We start from the raw sequence: 20,511 nt of genomic DNA, 5'->3' as shown, positions 1-20,511 counted from the left end.
GTTCGATCCCCCGCCCGGGCTGTGTCGAAGTGTCCCTGAGCAAGACACCTAACCCCAAAATGCTCCTGATGAGCTGGTCGGCGCCTTGCATGGCAGCCAATCGCCGTTGGTGTGCGAGTGTGTGTATGAATGGGTGAATGAGAAGCATCAATTGTACAGCGCTTTGGATAAAGGCGCTATATAAATGCCAACCATTTACCATAGCTCCTGCAAACAAGACCATGAAAGAAGTGACAGAAGATCGCTTTTGCATTGCATTTATTTTACATTCATAAAAGAAAAATCAGCACAGTAAGAAAACTAAGCAGGAATTAAATCATGTAATATTGAATATGTATTGTTAACACTACAAAAGTTAATTCCCCATCAGTTACCATGATTTCAGTCCCTTTCCCTGCTTGTTGAAGCTGATTAAGGCATTTAGTTCTCAACCAGGGATTCTCGTGATGCGCTCCGGTAACAGGCTGTGGTGACTGGGATGAGCTGACTGTTATACAGGAGCATTTTTCATGGAATTAACTGAGAACATTTGGTGTCATTTACAACATGCCATTTGATGCTTTCCTTTACTGTACATTCAATGCAATTTACATTTTCAGTAAAAAAGTAAACCCAAACTAAAGGAGATGGGAAATAAAAAGCATTTGTCTGCAAATACACAAATCTAGATGTACAGTACATAAAAGTATTTACAAAACTTATAGTCTTGCCTTCTCAAAGCAAAGGCAGATCAGATTAGAAAATATTGTAAGTGTTGGAAGTGTAGCAATACAAGAGCTCATCCAACAAGTGACAAAAGCTACATCTCAGCCTCACACGCAGAAGCAGGGAAGCAGAAGGTCCCCTCATCTCCCAGGCACTTCTCAGCTGTATCTGCTGCTCCTGCTGTGACTGCGCCGTCTTGAGTAACTGCGGTCGCTCGCACTATACGAGCGGTACGACCTACAGCAGTGCAAAACGGGGGAAACCCAATAAATAACACAGCCCAACAGAAAAAGAGGGTACTCCATCTAAGTGCAGATAACCTCGTGCATGAAACGGCCCCACAATTAAGTGAAGTCTCTGAAAGCACATAAGCATTTGCTAATATAACCCCAAATCGGAATTCTTAAAATAACTGCCGACACACTGCCGGAAGATAAATAAAAGGGATTAGACGGATCTTTGAATTAGGATCTAAGATAGAATATGCCGAAGCAGCGCTACAGGAAGGCTAAATGCAGGGCTAAGCGGTTGCACACTGCGTTCGTACCTGGACCTGCGGTCAGAGCTCCTGTAGCTCTCACTTCTCCGTCGCCTGCTGCTTCTGCTTCGGCTGCGGCTGGTGTAGCTGTCATACGAGTACGACCTGCATGACCAACACACAAATGTTCCCATATTTGGACATTAAAAACGGGGAATCCTTGTGTTGCTCGAGGGTGGTGGGGAAAGGCTACACAATTTAAAAGCCACAAGAATATAAACACTTTAGCACAGTCTTTCAATACAATTTTCTAAACAAGAATTACAATTCATGACCTAATTTTTTATCAGTCCAAAGAGCTAATTAATATAGAAAGCTTTGACCGTCAGTTTTACTGCCTGCTATTCATGCAAGAAATTATTAATATGATATTTTATGCCAAGTCAGAGTAATATTCCAGTTCAATTTGGTTCAGTTTTTTGGAATTCCCTATGAAAAATGACTAACTTGATCACAATCTGTTTGTGCCTTATGAAAATAGCTGACATACATACCTGGACCTTCTGCGGCGGGCATGCGATCGGCTTCTGGATTTACTTCTACTGTACGTCCGGCTGAAGGCACAAAACAAATCATTCTAAACATACCGTCTACAGAATGCATTTCAGTGCGGTAATAAGTAGTAGAGTACTTCTGATAGAATATACAGTATTAAATTGCATTCACATTACAATGAAATTGCATGCTTGTGAACATGTTATGTTCATCCTCAAGGTCAAACTGCTTGTGTAAAAACATTGTTTGCTTCAAATTTTTGGTAGTGGTAGCCTGACCTGTGTTGCAACATAGCATATCCAGTACAATAGATCAGGCCATCTAAAACAAATACCAGAAAATAACTGCAACCCGCAGTCACAATCATTCCACAGCTTTTCTGTGTGATGTGGATCCCTTCCTGTGCATTTCTTCATTGTGCTCACCTGTGACTATGGTAGCTGCTGCTGCGGGTGCGAGAGCGCCCCCTGCTGTATCTTCTGCGGCTGTGACTCCTGCTGTAGCTTCTGCTGACAAGACACCACACAAAACAAACCATAAGACTAGATCACTCGCTGTCCGATTGAACATGTTAGAAAATCTCATTCTGTTCTTGAGGTACATTCCTGTACAACATTAAAAAAATGGCCCTCTGATAAAAAATACAGTTATGCCAGCAACAGCTAACATTATTGGGTCTTACACATTGAATATATGAAATATGAAATCAAACGGTAGAGTACAGGCCAGGATTATATCTGTGTACATAGCAGAAGAACAGCAAGAAATAACAAAAATAAATCTATTGGACATAATTTGAGCATTGAATACAAAGTTTTTCCTGCCATTTCAACAGTTCTTGCACAGGTACGGTAATGACAATGGTCCAAAATGATGTGAAAATGCATCTTTTTGAATGTTTCTGACCACGTATGCAAAACTTGAGACGATTAAAGAGTTAAACTAACTGACATGGAGCTCTCCCTTGCAGGCAGCTTTTTGAAATAGTGCTTCCATTTAGATGAGCTAACTGTAGGAAAGGGCAGAGTTATATGCACACAGGGCCATAGATAATCAGAACCGCAGGCACAGTAAAGCCCTTTTCAATGGCTCTGCATAGGTCTATAAACTGAAATTCACAGCAACCAGCACTTACGGCAGGATTTCAAACTGAAGCAGAGCATTGGATCTTCTCACAACAACCAGCCTCATATTAAATGAGATTTGAAAGTAATATGGTCAGTTAAGAGTGTGTACGCCGATGTTAAGCATAACATTTTTTTTCCACTCCCCAAGAGATTGCCATCTTGTCCAGTCAAGAAATATACTCACTAATTTGACATGCATTAAATGGCTGAATGTCTGGCAAATACACTACAGTTGTGCCATTCTTAAGACTGTAACCACTCATGTAACACTTGTCAAAATGTTACATGAGCTTGCTGAGAAATTCGTTTCCATGTTTTGACACTTGTTCACCTCAAGATATGCCTTCAGATATTGCTTTCAAATAAATAAAAATATAATTATGTCTTGGTTCAATTAGCTGCCCATATTTCTTGGCTAGAGTTAAATAGAAATGATTAAATCCAGGCATTGCAGTCTTAAAACGGATCAATGGGGATACAGTCCCTGTAGAAATCCCACCTGTAGGAGTAACTGGAGCTTCTGGATCGGGATCTGGAGCGGCTGGAGGACTGGGACCTGGTCCTGGACCGGGAGGAGACGGAGTGGGATTTGCTCCTTGATCGGCTGTGAGACTTGCCTTTATCACAGGCTGAGGGGGACCTGTCCTCACTGGAGCTTTCCTGGTTTCTTGGCCTCTGGTTGAGCCTGGCCGTCTTGCGGACCTCGTCAAACAGGGACCCTGGCCGGACTCGGCTTCTGGTCTTAATCTCGATCCTGAGACCCTGGGATTTACAGTCACTCTGCTCTAGAGGATTTGCATTTTTTGCCACAACAAAATTGGGATTCACTGCCTGCAGACCAGAGATACCCCTCAGAGGCTTCCATCTTGAGTCTGCAATGATTGCTGCAGCTTTGCTGGTGGTAGTTTCCTCCCCTGACCCACAATTTTGCGCTGAAGTAGGAGCTACAGCAGCATGACATTCCTCAGTAATGGGTGACAGAACAGAACTGCCATCCTTTGTTGCATTCTTCAGGGGAGCAGCATTTGGAGTTGAATTCTGTGATGGTTCAGAGACCATGTGAGGACCTGACAATTCACTAATCACTTCAGGAATGTCATGCTCAGGGGTGCATATCTCCATAGAATCATCGTCTGGAATCTTTGGTAACTCGGAATTGCTCAAATCAGTTTTAATTTGGGTAATCTCAGGGAGTTCCATCTGAACTGAATTAGCACGTTCCTTGGTTTTTTGCCCCTTCTTGCTCGTTTCAGTCGTTTCTTCCACCCGGCAAGGTACTTGTGGCAAAGTGCAAGTTTCTTTGGCTGACCTTTGATTTTTCCCTGTTTTCACTTCATATTGCTTAGGAGTGATTCCTCTGACAGTTTTTAAAGGGCTTCCCTTCACAACCTCAGGAAGTTTCAGATTAATGCACTGTTCTAGAACAGGAGCTTCCTCTTCCTCCTCCTCTTCAAGTGGTGGCTTCCACTGAAAGGTCTCCTTAGGCTTCTGTTGTTTTTTCTTGGACTTCTTGGATTTAGTCTTGGACTTTGAGCGATGCAACCGCACTTTTGAGGAGGTCTTCTTCTTATGCTTGTGCTTCCTCTTGGCCTTCTTCTTTGTTTTATGTGATTCAAACACCTTGCCTTTATCTGGACTTTCCTCTAAACCAGGAGGGCTCTCAGAAGCCTTCTTTAGGTCAATGTCAGAATTCGCTGAGGATGCAACGCCAGTGACTTTGCTTGTCTTGCTGTGCAAAGACACATGGCCCTCGCTCTCAGACTCAGAACTGGCCTCGCCTTCCTCTTTACCAGATGAGAGTTTTGAATCTGCAGCTTGAGAAGTTTTTGCCGCACCCTCAAAATCACTGTCTGAGTCCCACCGACTAATTTTTTTTTCTCCACCTTTCTCCACCTCATCAGATTTTACTCCAGGTTTATAGTTTTCCATTGATTGGTCACTCACACTGGCCTTTTTTCTGGACTTATCGCTGTCACTCTCCCATCCAGATTTACTATTGGGGTCTTCCAATGATGTAGCCTTCTTTGGTTTGTCAGTCTTTCCATAGGTTGTATGAAGGCTGCCAGTTTCTGACAAGGAATCAATTTTGCTTATTAGCCCCTTGGAGTCAGTATCATTTTCTCTGTGTCGATCAATTGGGCTATCTTCGCTGTCTGAAGCAAATTCGGAACAGGACGGAGAGGTGCAATTCCGCTTCACCTGATGCACATTACTGGTCTTTAAACGGGTCTCCATAACTGGACTGTGAGGACTCCTATGTGTGCTGTAGTGTTTCTTCCCTTTCTTTTCATGGCTCGTTTTCCTCTTGATCTCATGTCCACGGTATGAATCGTAGGAGTCTGACCGGCTATAGGATGAAGACCGACTGCCATACTTGGCTGGGGACCGTGACCTGGACCTGGACCTGGACCTGGACCTGGACCGGGAGCGACTGTATGACCTGCTGTAGGACCTACTTCTGGAAGACCTACTGTGCGACTGTCTTGTTGATTTTCGACTCTTGCTGTACCGCCTGGAGTCGTAGCTCCTCTCACTCTCAGCACTGTCACGCGGGTTGTGCTGCAATGATGTTCGCTCACTTTCCAAAGCACTACTGGCTATGCAGCTCAGCTGAGGGAGGGCAGCAGGCACTGCCTTTGCTTTTATTTCCTGGATACGGACATAGGAGGGTTTCCAGGGCTTCTGTCCAGGCTTCCACCTGGAAGGTGGAGGACTGTCACTCAAAGGTAATACTGGAGCACTCTCTGCAGCTGCTGCAGGCACTGGCTTGCTTTCCCCTTTAACTACAACATGCACAGGGGCTTCAGCCTTTGGTTTGATGCTCTCACTCAACTTAGTTTGTCTTGGGGATCTCGACATGTTCCTCTTACGTCTCCTTGACCGTGACTGTGAACGAGAACGAGAAAGAGAACATGACATACTTCTTGACCTAGATGAAGATCTTGTTCTTCCATTTGACCTTGATCGACTAAGGGAATAGGACCGGCTTTTAGACCTAGTGTAGGACCTTGAGTCTCTGGAGGAAGGGGAAGAATGGCGCTCCTTTTCAGACCTTGACCACTCTTTCCTGGAGGAATGTCTGGAGGTGGAGGAGGAACGTGACCTTTTCTCCGGGTGACTGGATAGCTTTGATCTCCTGCCAGATGAGGCTGACATCTCACCCTCAGAGAGGGGGGACCCTTTGGGCTTTCCCTTAGATGTCTTGTGTCGCTTCTGTTTTTTGGACTTTTTCTTTTTGTGCTTGGCTTTCTTCTTCTTCTCCTTCTTGTGTCGGGGGTGCGGACTGGAGCTGTGGTCAGAGGAGTACTCCTGCGACCAAGACCTGGACCACGGAGAGACGCTTCTGTTGTCCCATCTGCTTGAGGAATGGTCATTCAATCTGTCAAGTCAAAATTTTTACACCCTCAGTCACCTACCAGTACAGACAGTAGGTAAATTAAATAGGATTCAACCTGGGCATTGGGCACGTTTAAGGAAAATATTGTGAAGCTAAATCTCTGATGCTAAAATTATAGAGATAGCAATCTCAAATCTAACCATGTATTGGTTCAGATGGGGGTTTTCTTTTCGTTATTCAGTGTAACGTTCACCGTGAAGTACATTAATACAATACAAATGACAGGTGATAGCTTCACAAAAAGACTAAATCAATACAAGACAGACTGTTTTTCCAGATGTTGCATACTTGTCTCCTTTACTCCATTTCTCCATGCTAGGCAGTTGGTATGTCTTAGTTTTCTGCATCTCCTCTTTCCAGTGAGGTGGAGTTTCACTGCTTCCTCTGTCTTCTTCAGACACGGAGCGGGATTTCGACCGAGTTGGTGTGTGATATCTCTGCAGTGGTAAACAACAAGGCTGTAGTGCACTGACAACTATAAGACATCCTTCCCCTTTCAAGATTTTTGTGCTGCCTTGCATGCTATTTAACTTTCTCCATGTGGCTTGCAATTTACATGACCTAAATTGAAATTCCAGGAAGTAAACACCAAATGTGTGCTTTTGTAGGGCAGAAATATAACCTAACAATTTGAAAGAATGGCAGTTGCACTAAGGAAAATAAGCAGACAGAATAAAAAGGATAAATAAAAACAGTTGCAGGGATTTTGGTTCATATTTGCTTTTGTGGTCCTGTGAGATATTATGGTTCTTTAAACAACATAAGATTAATCTCTGGCACACATATTGTAAGCATTGCAGCAAGTAAATCATTTCATAAGATCCTGATCAAAATTTAAATTGACCAAATTAAATGCAATGACACTGCCTTAATCAGACAATTATCTCAGAAAGCTACACTCAGCCAGGAGAACTGACATACCATTGTTCCACGGCCTTTGATTTTCCGGCCAGATTTTGTGACTGCTGGCTTGAGGTCATTTGGAACTGATGAGGCCTCTTGCTGGATTCTAAGGAACACAAATGCTATTTTTATTCAGCAGTTTGGAGCATTACTGCAGTGTTGATGGACATTTCATTGCAAATTACTGTCAAAAGCATAGTGACCAAGTCGACACTGCAAAACAAACATTCTAAATACATTTAGAATGTTAATATTAAAACTAGGATTTATGAGTAGACTGACTAAATAATGGAGCTATTAGTTTAACTGTAAAATCCTGTTTTATTTGTTATTTTTAATCGATTTGAGGAGTTTTAGTTCAATCCTTAAACATCTGTACAGGAATGCAATAAAGCATTCACAAACAATATAAAATAAAACTAAAAGACCGCAACTAACGTATCAGGATTCTCCTCCTGCACGGGCATGTCCCTCCTAAGCAGGAATCGATTCTCTGGCACTGGTGGAATCTCTTCCGGGCGAACCACAGGCTTCTCTCGCTTGCTCTGCTCCTTGTCCATTTCCCCATCGCCAGTCTCCTCCTCAGGACAGCTGCAAGAATAAAGTATGACCCATTGTTGCCACAACATTTTTATGCAGTCTTTTTTTAAATATCAAATACAACAATTCATTGGCATGACAACCAGGTACAAACTATTTTTGGATTGGGTAACAGGGTCTATTATAACCAAACTGCTTTATTAAACAGCAAAAAAAACAATCTACCAGCCACATTAGCAGCTGAACAAGCATTTAAAAAAAATATCTGCAGAGGCTAGAAATACCAGAAGCATCTCAGGACCCAAGGCCAAACCATTCCCAGTCATTGTATTTATGAAACTCACCGACAAAATGAAAGCACAAGAGACAGGTGGTTCAAGAAACTCACCTTCTTTGACTTCGGCTTCTACTCTCCTCCCTCTTTTTGAGTTCTTTCCTTCTCTTCTTTGAGCGTTTCATTTTGGCCAGCATCTTCCGTCTGCGGCGCCTGTACCTTTCCTCCGATTCGCTGTCTGACTCTGAAGATGATGAGTGTGACGAAGAGTCAGAGGAGCTGATTGAGGTGTCCGTCGAATATGACGTTCTCTTCCTCTTTGCCCCAAGCACTAAACGAGAAAGAGCAAAATGGCAACTCAACTTGTTCAGCATACCATTAAAGACTGACTGTTTATTGTGTAAAAGGCACTCTTTGGGCTGCCAGCATTTCCCAATAATTCTTCCCAATGTACCCTGTCAGGTACTGTGACCATTATACCTTTTCTAGATTAAGTGCAGCTGACCTACAGTATAACCATACATCAGACGCGTAAGGTGATGAGGACAAAAAGCACATAATCCAATCGGGGAAACATATGCAGCTGGTAGGATACATCATGGTGGACTATGATCTATTGGGCTCAAACTTTCCATTTGTTATGCAGAACATACCCACCTAAAACCTACAATTACACTCAAATGAAACGGATCTAAACAGACCAATCTAAAAAGCAACTTGATCCGTGCACACAGTTAAGACTCAGTCTCAGCAACGTCTGGTTATATGTAGGTCAGTCATTTCACAATTCACGTGTGACAGCAAAGACATGTTCTAATGTACGCCTGTTGAATGCCTTCAGTCCTATATATAAACCGTGTCAATGAAGACTATTTTGTCATTGACAGCGCATAACACACACATATAGCTACATGAAATGTTCAGATAGTAGCAGCATCTCGGAGACAGCAATATATTGCCATATCAGTACCCTCCCTTATATTAACAATGCACAGAAAAATACATTTATCAATTGTGACAAAGAAACAGGATTAATAAATTCATAATCAGTACAGAACCAGGGCAATGAAATGGATTCCTAACTGTGCGTGAGTGCATATGTAGTGTATGTATGCATGCAAGCCACTTTTGAACTGCAACAGATATTCCAAATTTTCCAGTGAGTACAACTAATTCACTGCACATATTAATTTAGGGGGGGAACATGGGTATTCCACTTAGTGGAGGAACCGCTTACCATCATTGGCTGACTTTGTTATCAACTGTCCGCAGTCGATCACCCGCACATCAGCGTAGGGCCTGCTCGCAGAGTCGGTCTTCAGACTCTCGATGCGTTTCACCACCTCAAACCCGGAGATAACCAGACCAAAGACCACGTGAACTCTGCAGCAGACAAGCAGGATTTCAGAGGGGCTGGACAGTCAGAAGCCATTACCATCAGTCTACTGGCACGGCCATTATAAATAGACTCCCACACAAGGCCACAAAACTGCACACTCTGTATGCATGGTGCTTTGGTGAATACACAATTGAAAAATGTAAATGCACAAGAACATTCCCCAGCGAATGGTAAAATATAAATGCATTCATCCATCAGAAAATGGATAGTTACATTAGCTTTTCTTTTATGCAACTACCTCATGTGAGACCAGTGACTACTGAGATAATCTGGCCAATTATTTCATGACAGCACGGAAGCACTACTCCAGATCAGTGACACCTAGGTATTACCTACTCTAGACCACATTGGTTGTCTGAATGTCAAATGAAATATCATGCAATTTCAACTAGGTCACAGAACAAGAACTGAATAATATGGAGGCAGCTCAAATGGACAGAAATGGAAAACATACCCATCAAGATGAGGTGCCATCTTTGTGGTGCTGTTGACAGGATATTCAAGCATCCAGGTCATTTCAGCCAAAAGGATGAGATGTCATGGAGAAATAGAAGAAAATGGATAGAATAAGCACTTGTGAAATACAAAAGATACCAATACAAATATAACTTTCAAATTGATAATTTTGCATTTACACAACACATTTTGAAAAGCAAAGACTTCATGTTCCACATGGTTCATGTTTTTTGGGAGCACACTGAATGAATTGATGGTGAATTTAAGAAAGCTTTTATATAAATATCTTAAAGTCAATTACAAATGTGTGACTTCAAGAGAAATAATTACTTCGTGGGTAATAAATGGAAATACATGTCAATGTGGATTTAAGGTTCCCTCACCATAAAATGCTGAAGTACAAATCATGAAATCTAAATGATATTTACATTCAATAAAAAAAAGCCACCTGCGTATGACCTACCTAGGTCTACCAAAGAGCAAAGCTGAGTTCTCCACTGCTCACCAGTTGTGTAAAAAAAATTATTGAGATTATTTTAGAATCAATTTACGTTAAGCAGGTACTTTGTGTAGGGTTTTAAGCTTTTAGGAACAGCTGGTGTGGTGTTTAGGCTCAAACTCCTCAGTTCTCAGTTTGAGTCCTCAAGTCTTTTTCAAAAATACACACCAACTGAAATGGTACTCTGCTTTCAAAGGGAGGAGGATGGTGAGAGGCAACTAAGAAATCAATACACAGTCAGGAGAGAGAAGCACAGCCTTAAGAGTCACACATTACCTTGGAAGAGCAGGATGCTAGAGAGTTTCTGTAAATTTTACACAAAAACGGCAAGAGAAAAATTGTAATACATTTGTTGGCAAAAAAGGAGTCCAAGTCTTTGTTTATGTTTGTTTAATATGCATACATCAAGAGGGAAAAAGCAGTAAGCATGTTGAAATTGTCTGCATTTCACAAATACAAGGAGGTTTATGCAGAGCATTAGAAATAAACAGCACAGAAATGGAGGACTTAGCCAAATCTGCTCAAGTTGGAAAAAATGGGATTTTATCAAAATATGCACAGAAACAGAGGACTCATAAATTTCACAGGCCATATAAGGAACGCCATCGAAATTGGCATTCCAAGCATCTTCCTCACGGAATTTTCCAAACATTAGCAATACTGAGTTCACGTTTCAACAATATTTATATTTTATCTGGTGGTTCAGGCAAATTCTCCCCTTCACTGAGCATAGCTTTGAGACAGGATGAATGACAATAACAATTAACATTGTTGTTGTTATCATTATTATAATTAATAATGGGCCACATGCTGTACAAAAGTATAAAGAAAATCCCAGTCGTCATGTACCTCAGTCTATATTAACTGGGTTACCATACTGCTCTGAATGAGCTTCAAAATTATTCAAACTGCCATTCCTAATGAAAGAGTTAAAAGGAAATACAACATTTTGGAAGGTACATTAACTGGTACACTAATTTACAACCATGACGTAAATTCACTAACTTCATTCAGAACTTCCTCAAAGTTCCTCAATGCAAATTATGGATCAAATTGCATGACAAAGTTTCTCAGTGGAAATGAGTTGGGATGTTTTTAGGATGCATAAACTTGTGCACATTATTTGTTATGCAAATCATTCTGGGGTGCCCAGTGAACAGATCCTAAAGAAGAACTCCTAAAGAAGAAGTAGATGCAAATCCCCATCTTGTGTTACAGCTACAGTGAAATTTTAGAGTCCTGTTTCGCAGTAAAATATGATTTACTTAATTTGCAAAAAGCACAAGACGCACACAGAAGCTGATTTCAGACAACTGGTCAAATCGTAAGTGTTTGTCAGAAATCCCAGAAGTTCAACTAAGAACAAAACGACAAATCAAGGAAGCACCATCCAGCAACTGAACTTCATGATTTCATAAGTATGTGCATAACCAATATAGCGACTCATCTACATGTAGACCTACATGCGGCAGTTGGTGCAATAAACGCAAGTTTGAAATGCAATATGCAACCTATGCATTATTGCACAGTGCCCTGCTATTGCATCTAACAACGCACTCACTTCTTTACAATGAAGTAGAAGGCAATTGTGTTCATATAGTACAACACAAACTGATATGCCTTAAGAATGATAACGAACCCAATTTACTCAGCTGATGAATTGCTTCTACACATATTTTCTGCGATACCCCCAACAAATACATAATCAGGTCAGAAATGGCATTTGATAGTAACCAATCAGCCACACAAAATGATTCACTCAAACACTGTTATCTTTATGAACTTTTAAGTGAATGGTGCTTCCCCCACATTCAATTGCTTGACAACAAATTGAAAAGTACTCACATGAAGAACTGGGAACCGTTTGTGTCTTTGCCTCGGTTGGCCATTGACAGCAGGAACGCCTTGTCGTGTTTGAGAGTAAAATTCTCATCTGTCCAAAAAGAGAGAAGGGCAGTGAGATGCCTTCCGCCGCCAGTCAGAAGCGGTGGTGAGAAGATCAAGAGCGCACGGCGGTGGCAGCAAGCCACCTCCACTTTAACGCCAGCCCTAAGAAACGGACATCCGACTCCATTTCTCCAACCGCCATTAAACAGTGTGCCAGCGAATCTCACACATACAGCAATGTCTGCTACAACTGCCATTTCCTGTAGATGGGTAGTGCTGTCATAAGACCTGCCACATGTCAAAAATGACTTTTACAAGTCACATCTAGAATGGTGGGACAGCCGCCAATTTGCACTCAACTGAATGGGTCGATTCAGGGGAGACATTTCAGTGAAAGACGTTTCTGTGTGACTGACCAACAAGTCCTGGGGGGGGGGGGGGGGGGGGGGGGGCTGCCATACATTAGTATGGAAATCCAATTTAAACCACATTGGAGACAAATATAATTAAATCCAAATTTGCAACAGGTTTGAAGATACAACAGGTTCTGACTGTTAGCGTGAATAATTCTTAGATGAACATCCTTCAGAAGGAATCATTCATACAAACAGCCTGAACTTCAAATCCGGTATAAATATAGAGAAGTCACTGTCACGGTCACAGAGCATACAAGGGAGAGTGGCAACAGCAAACTTGTCAAAAGTTGCAATATGAACAGACATGCATTACATACATTTGTATCCACATGAAAGTAAAGGTAAATTGTTTATGGGGGCAGATGGTGCACAGGAAGACTGTTGCAGCTCAAGCAACCACCATAAGCCTTAAGTTTTGACTGGCTAATCACACTTAATGTATTCATCAACTGATAAAAGTACATGAAAAACTGAGCCTATGTACCCAGGTGAATTCACAGAAATCACTGAAACTAATGATTCTATGAGGAATGGGCTGAAGCAAAGAAATGCCTTCAAGTCTTCAATCAGTTTAGACATCCATCCACACATTGACCATGGAAGACGTTTTAACCCGTTCTCTTGATGGGGAGGGTGGAAGAGAAAAAAATGTTTGCATTGTGTTACTGTGTACATCTCTTACCTTCTCATTTTGCAAAAGACCACACTCTACAAATAAAAGAATATGTTCAAAATTTTAGGCAGGAAGATTGGAGATTTCAAGTTAAAAAATAAAATAAAAAGCCTAACCTCCATGCTGAGTCAGAAAAAAGAAAAAAGGAGCTAAAAATCGTAATCATCAAGATAAAAAAGAGAAGAGAAAATAAAGACAAAACCATGCTCATACCAACCTTCCATGCAATAACAGTCATGCATAAGTAGATAAGACGAAAGCACATAGGTAAACATTATATATACATTAAGGGAATTTAAAACACTTTTTGTACTCATCTGATGTTGCCCTGTCATTTCATATGGCTGCTTACCTTCAAAGTAGCCACCGTATATTGACTCTCCTCCTCTTCCATTACCTACAAAGTAAAGACTAGTCAGTGTGTAGCTCACTTGCCCCACAGGTGAGAAAGTCTTGGCCATATTGATATTCCCTGTGTGTGGCTGAAGGTGCAAGCTCAGCTCAAATCTCCGATTAATTCCACAGACCACTCACGGAGTCATGTGACAAATGCAAACAATGTGCCAGATGCTTACGTCCACATTTGCTTCTGTGCATGCCATATCCGCTTAACAGGTGATAACATATTTTATGTTCAATATTAATCACCAAGACTCAAAAAGAACCATAAAATGGTATACTAATGAACTCTTACTGAGCACAAACAAAATCAAGCATTTGGAGTTTGGCAGCAAAAGAGGAATATTTACAAGGAGAGGCACCACATACCCACTGTCAAATATGGAGGTGGGTCATTGATGTTTTGCTGGCAGTAGTCCATGGACTATTTAAGATTAATGGCACAAAGTACCAGGAAGTTTTGGCCGTAAGAAGGGACTTGGTGATAGGTAGTTTACAGCATTTTTGTGCATATGGGCGACACAAGGGTGTCAATAATTCTGAATCCTATTGTATATTCCATGATCTATTAGTTCTAATTAATCTTCTTCATTCGGAACAATCTGCAGAAAGTTTCCACTCACCAAAAACAGTCTTAGAGAGGGAGTTAAGAGACTACAAGGCTATATAGATAAATAAGTACATATCTAATATTCCTGTTTGAAATGCAGAATATCACCACTGTACAGACTAATTCGTTTTGGTGTTCTAACGCCACGTGAAAGGGTTGTCCGAGTGGTGTCATTTAGCCAAAAGAATGGAGATATTTCAAAACTGGCTTACCTTCAGTGAAATCCCCTCCCTGGATCATGAAGCTCTTTACTACGCGGTGGAACGTGGAGCCTTTGAAACACAATTTTTTCCCTGTGACTTTCCCAGTTCCTCTCTCACCTGCAAACAAGGAGGATCATTGTAAGACCTCAGTAATTGTGCAAAGGCTTGAATTAAGCAAAACAGAATAGACCATTGCTTAACTGCTATAACTAGCTTAACTGCTATATCACTAAAAAACCTCAGTGTTCCACTCAACATATATACAGAACCATAAATAACAATGAGATATCTCCAGCCATCTTAGAACTTCCTGTAGTGAAACCTAGAGGTGAAGGCAGTCTTTTTTAATAAGCGAGTCAAGTGGCACCTTTAGGTAAAGCTGCCCCTGAACTTCTGACATGCTGCAAGTTATCTGCAGAGGCAGGGAAGCACTCATTTTGCACATTTATGAGACGAGAGCGGAAGATGTTGGGATAAAATTTAGGCGCAATGCTTGCAGAAGGGGACATGCTGTTCTCTAGCTGAAGGCAGAACAGAAGGCAGTGCAGCTGGACAGCTTGGGTTGCTAATGGCCAGCTTTTCAAGTTCTAAGTCTTGGGCAACTTGTGGGTTTATGGTTTCATAGAAACTGGTGGAGGGTCCCCAAAGCAGGGGCTGCGGATGGTGGGGTGGGGGAGGGGGGGCGGGGGTGTGACAAGCAGAAGCCATTAGGAAGCTGAGAATAGCAGCTCGGGTCTGGAAAGGAGCCGTCTCTTGTGTCTGCCCTTGCCAGCTTGCCGTTCCCTCTGTCAGGTATGGAGAAAGATGAGAGGGGCATATTGATCCCTCCTGCAGATTTACATCAGCCCGGAAGCACAGTCTGGGAGAGGCATGTAGAAGATGGTGGGGTGGTTGAGGCAAGGGGGGGGATTTTGCAGACTAGGGTGATTATTGGAGGGAATAGATGTCCACTATCATTGTGAAATAATATACAACAAACAGCAACATGGTGGTTTGTGTTGATTTCCTTAAGGGAGTCCAACTGAAGGGTTTTGAATGCATTTGCACATGCCCAGAAAAACATTCCTAGTTAGAGGTACTTGACCATGTTTATTCTACCTTCATGACACTAAGTGCAAGTTTTTGTTGAGTCAACTAGTCAATATTAGGGTCCGAAAGCAGTACAAGCTTGGTGGCAGTACTAGTAAAAGTAACAGAACGCTGTCAAAAAGGGCCTGCATGAAATAACTACAGACAGCATAGTGTACTTAATATACTTACCCGTACACAAGCAAAGAAAATTTTTACTCGTCTTGGGACAAACATCTGAAAAGAGCTGAAAGACAATGCGTCCAACTAAAAACCAAAAGGGGAGAGAAGATAATTGCATCAAATCGCTTTGAAAATTATTTAAGCTGTCATTTAGATACATTGGGTTTAGTTCAATCTCTTAAGGGAGAATAAATATATAAGGACTGACAGCATTACTTTAAAATAACCATTTAAAACACTTAGCTGCCTAATCACTTCCCAAAACGCTGCTCGACAAACGCTTCTTTATTCTGGGTTTTGACATTATGCCCTTCACTGGCAATTTCTGCTTATGAAACTCCCCATGCCATCTGATCCATCTGTCCTTTCAACAACACTAGCTTAACACTAGCCTTGTTTTATTTCCATATCAACAGCTGTCATGCTTCCAAAAATATGACGGCACCGTCACTGTGCTATCGCAGAGTGCTATGATTGGCGATCCAATCCATTTTTTTACCTGATACGTCATCGTCACTGACAATTTAACAGTGTAAGAATTCCCTTTGTGACGCAACAGCTAACACTACATGAGGCACTAATCTGATTGACACAGGATAACGGGACAGATGGACAGGAACATTCAGAAGGGCAAATGAAGCCTCTGCAAGCTGGTATAAAGACCGTTCTTGTCAAACACAAAATGTACTCCGCCCAGCTATGCTGCAGCATGAGCTCTTTTGGAAGGGGGTGGTAGGTATAGGCAAATTCACTCCTGCAGCTCAATAAAATGGACTACAGTGGAGAATGGCTACATTTGTTCCAACTTTCCAAAGCACGTAGGGAATACTAGCATGAATTTCAATGCGAATTTTCAGCTTCCAATGCAAGAAGTCTGATGCTTACTAGCACAACAAAACAAGTTGCGTTGCGTGAGCTTGCACGTCACGCATATCAGACTGGTCTTGCCTGCCCTGCCCCTAGTCACTACTATAACAGCAGGCTGACTAGCATTCCTCTACTGCCTCCTGCTTTGATAACACGCCAGAGTGCACTGGAACATTCTCGTTCCACTAGTCTTTTAGGACAGTGACATTTTACTAAGTGGTGTTATGCAAGAGAACCGAGGCAGGGTTGTAAAGCCCTCTTCAACTGATGTGACTGTGGCACTACCTTCTATCGATGGCATATCTACTCATCCCCTTTAAAATCCTCACGTTAATTGAACAATTGACATCATTGATACATTACATTCAGGAAAAGCAATGCATAAGCAGTGCATACAACAAACACATTGCATACAAGACCACACTAGCTAAAACAGGCACATGCATCCCCATGTTGCATTAAACACATGTTGTATATTTAAAAAATAAAAAAAAACAGCAACAGAAGTCAGTCAATCAATGCTTCACTGCATTCAACCTAGCTGGAAATTTAAAAAGGTTGGGAACATTTCCTACCTGGCTCCCTATTGAGCTCCACATCAAAGTAGCACTGAGGGCGATCTTTAACTCCCATTGTTAAAGGGTTACCTGAAGATGTAAAAAATAAAAACAAATAAAAATTAGTGATTTACACTAACTTCTTCCTCAGGCTCCACAGTGCACAACTTCGAGCCCTTAGTCACTTGGCAAATCATTTCTCCTGCTTGTTAGTATCGGTAGGCAGTGAAGAGTGAGAGCAATTCAAAACCAAAGACTCTCGCCTTCTCCGCCCCAACCCCACCCCTAAATATTGCCATGCTACTGCTCTAAAGTCAAATGTCAGAGGCAGCTGCTGAACTAGAATTATGCTGTGGGGGAAGTGTGGATTTATAGAGTCAGGACAGTTTTGGAGGAAAAAAAATAAATAAATGGAAAAAAAAAATCACTCGGCAAAAGTAACAAAAACAATGAAATAAGGAAGAGCAGTATGCATTAAACGTACACATTACAAGCCCTACGAATTTTCTGAACTTTTTTTGCTTCAAACAACAGAACTGCCTCCTCATCAATTTTCGATGCATTATCAATCACCATTTACTACAATATCAGGCTGACCCGCATATTCAGCGAGACATTATGTCTTGGGAGTCATAGCTTTGTCTTTTGTGACCAATTAGTCATCGAATACATACAGCCTAACGAACAGCATTGTTAAGTAGCAAGCTAGTTATAGTGACCTTGATTGAATCTTCGTTCATCAACATCCAAATTTGAGGATGGCGGCACACACGCTACTTTTCGGCGGCGTCAAAATATGCGTCAATTAACTTAATTGCATTGTTCATTAGCAATATCTTAGTGGGTATTCAACACCTGATACATCTGCATTTGTATGGGGGATCGGTCTCTCATAAGACTTACAAAGACACAAAAAAATGGACACAGTTTACATTTTGACGCCCAGAAAATTGACTCAATATACAAAATATCACATTTAAGACCCAATATCTTCAAAATGAAGCGAGATAAATATTTCCTGACATCAGATTTGAATTATACATACTGTATAGTTATATATAGAGGCCTCAGACCAGGCCTGAGGAAAATGGTCTGGGTAAAGATGTGGAGCCCTTGGTCATGCAGTTGTGTTACTTAAAAAGCAAACATTTGAAAATCTATTAACTACCACACACATAAATTCTCCCAAATAACTCCACAAACATAAAAACAGACTATTGTTCTAGAAACGCTGTAATCACCTAACTTGGCATCGCAGCCATGATCTGTGCATAACGTTAGTTTAGCTAGTTCCCATGAGAGGAATCTTCACCAGCTAACTGGGCGATTATGCTTCGGCAATGCAATAACATGGAAACAGTACAATTGTAACTTGGCTAGCTAGCTACAATCTACAATCTTTTAATTCAGCTAGTTTTGGGGCTAGCCAAGTACATTTACGAATGATCCGCTAGACGATTAGTAGCCTAAAATAAGAGAAGTCCGACGAAGCAAATATGTTAAGTTACTTAACGTCACACATAGTACGTTACAAAATTAACAAGCAAGCTATTTAGATCACATTTTAGTGCCTCTACAGTGCCAATGTTAACTCCCGTTAACTCATACATCTACTCTCGAAATTTGGAGGACGAAATTTTTAATTTTGGTTTTAACCGTTTGTTAACTAGGAATTGACGAAATATACTACCATCTTATTTGTAAAGAAACGTTAGCAGGCTTATCCGTGTTGTCACACAACGTCTTATCAACTGTGAAGGCAAAATGAAATTCCTATATCAAGCTTACGATTGCTGGCTGGCTAACCAGCTATTTTTACACATCCATCGTGGAAAACGACGTTAAAGTTATATCATATCTAGCTAGAATAGTTCAGTAGATATAGTTATCAGACGAAACACCACATCTTGGTGAACTCTCAAGAGGTTTTTTCCAGCTAGGCTAGCTAGCTAGCTAGCTAGCTACGGGCAAGTTTTGCATCTAGACTAGCTGGTTAGCAAGCTAGCTACACCCATATACAATCTGCATGCAGACAACGGAAATCGTTAGCTCGCTTGTTATAACTGTCCTTCTGTTTTCACAGTGTATAGACGAACTGAAGTCCACTTGGTCACTAATGCAGCGAGCTATATCAAAGTTTTATCAATATAATACAATAAGCCACATACCTTTTATCTGTGTAGCTACATTCGCATGCCAATGACAATGTTGATATTTGCTAGCTAGCAGTCTGAACGTCGCTCTCTGCCGCCAGTTGGCTGTCGGGAACTTGGAGGTATAACTTAAAAGCGAAAGCTCGTCAAATGACTGGACTTTGGAGAGAGAATTGTGGTGTGGTGCTATTAGTTATTTTAGTGGCTGCTTTCTTTTACATTTAAAATGTTACGATATGTTTTGACGTAGGGGGCTCTGGGGGTATATCACAAAGCAATATTATTACTGAGTTAGCTAAAACATTACATTTTAGGAAAACATTCATTGGTCTTAGAGTAAAAACCCGGATACATCAGTCCATATCCAGTTTTGGAAGGGTGAATTTATTCAGCAACCCAGTAAATCTGCGTCGTGGTGTATGTAACCCCAGGCAACCCCAGGTTGAAAGCGACTGGGTGTAGGTCAGTGGTCTCAACTCGTTGCCAGTAAGGTTTATGCAGGTTTTCATTCCAACCTTAATGCTTAATTCATTCATTAATTCGTAATGCTGCCTTCATTGTTTCCAATTACTCGTTCAGCAATATAGTTTTCTTCCCCACATATTATTAAGAATGGTTGAATAAACTCCTTAACTACATGAGAGAAAATCACGTGAAAAATATTTTGCTTTGATAATGTCCTGTGAGACTTAATTCAGGTATTCTCCATTTCATTTCATCTGTAACTTTCAGCTACAGAATGTCCTGTCAATATGGATAGAATAACATTGGTGTTACCTATACCTGACAAATGTCTTTGTTTTCTACTTATTTGTATTTTTTATTTGACTACGGGAAGACTTTAATTGTAAGCTTTGGAGCTGCCACGTTTCACTTTCGTTCTTCAATTCTCAAGTTGGTTATGGTTAGACCCTGCTGAGTGGATGTTTACCTGGGGTATTTACAAGTAGCTACTGTATATAATTACCCTGAAATGCACTGTTAAACTAAAGCTAATTGAAAAGTACTTAATATTTGGCATACCACACTGTAGGCAATCAAGCACTGAAGTAAGAGTAGGCAACATTTTAATGTTATTCAGCTCTAAGTATTCGGCATAGAACACACATATTACATCGGGTCGCTGTGATCTCGTCTATGTATTTCATAGTTGGGTGAGGCT

At 41.2% G+C, this 20,511-nt stretch overlaps 1 protein-coding gene across 2 annotated transcripts; it reads right to left on the bottom strand.

Annotated features, from left to right (window-relative positions):
* Positions 1–241: 241 nt before the first annotated feature.
* On the bottom strand, positions 242–19,455 carry nktr (natural killer cell triggering receptor). Of its 2 annotated transcripts, XM_061238773.1 has the most exons (17): positions 19,365–19,455; positions 17,215–17,286; positions 15,782–15,856; positions 14,531–14,638; positions 13,662–13,706; positions 12,179–12,266; positions 9,833–9,862; positions 9,217–9,362; positions 8,094–8,310; positions 7,604–7,756; positions 7,184–7,271; positions 6,551–6,699; positions 3,365–6,244; positions 2,164–2,244; positions 1,738–1,797; positions 1,253–1,348; positions 242–942 (listed from the first exon to the last, which is right to left on the bottom strand). In XM_061238773.1, exons 2-17 carry the CDS (start codon positions 17,270–17,272, stop codon positions 864–866), a joined length of 4,353 nt encoding a protein of 1,450 aa, XP_061094757.1. In that variant the 5' UTR covers positions 17,273–17,286; positions 19,365–19,455; the 3' UTR covers positions 242–863. The 2 variants fall into 2 exon arrangements, with proteins under 2 accessions (XP_061094757.1, XP_061094758.1); XM_061238774.1 differs by lacking the exons at positions 13,662–13,706; positions 14,531–14,638; positions 15,782–15,856; positions 17,215–17,286; positions 19,365–19,455 and adding an exon at positions 10,610–10,637 and having other exon boundaries at positions 12,179–12,267.
* Between the last annotated feature and the right edge of the window lie 1,056 nt (positions 19,456–20,511).

Source organism: Conger conger, chromosome 4, assembly GCF_963514075.1.
Source record: "Conger conger chromosome 4, fConCon1.1, whole genome shotgun sequence".
Lineage (NCBI taxonomy): Eukaryota > Metazoa > Chordata > Actinopteri > Anguilliformes > Congridae > Conger > Conger conger.
Note: the sequence above shows the minus strand (reverse complement) of the source record. Positions and strands in the feature narration are given on the sequence as shown.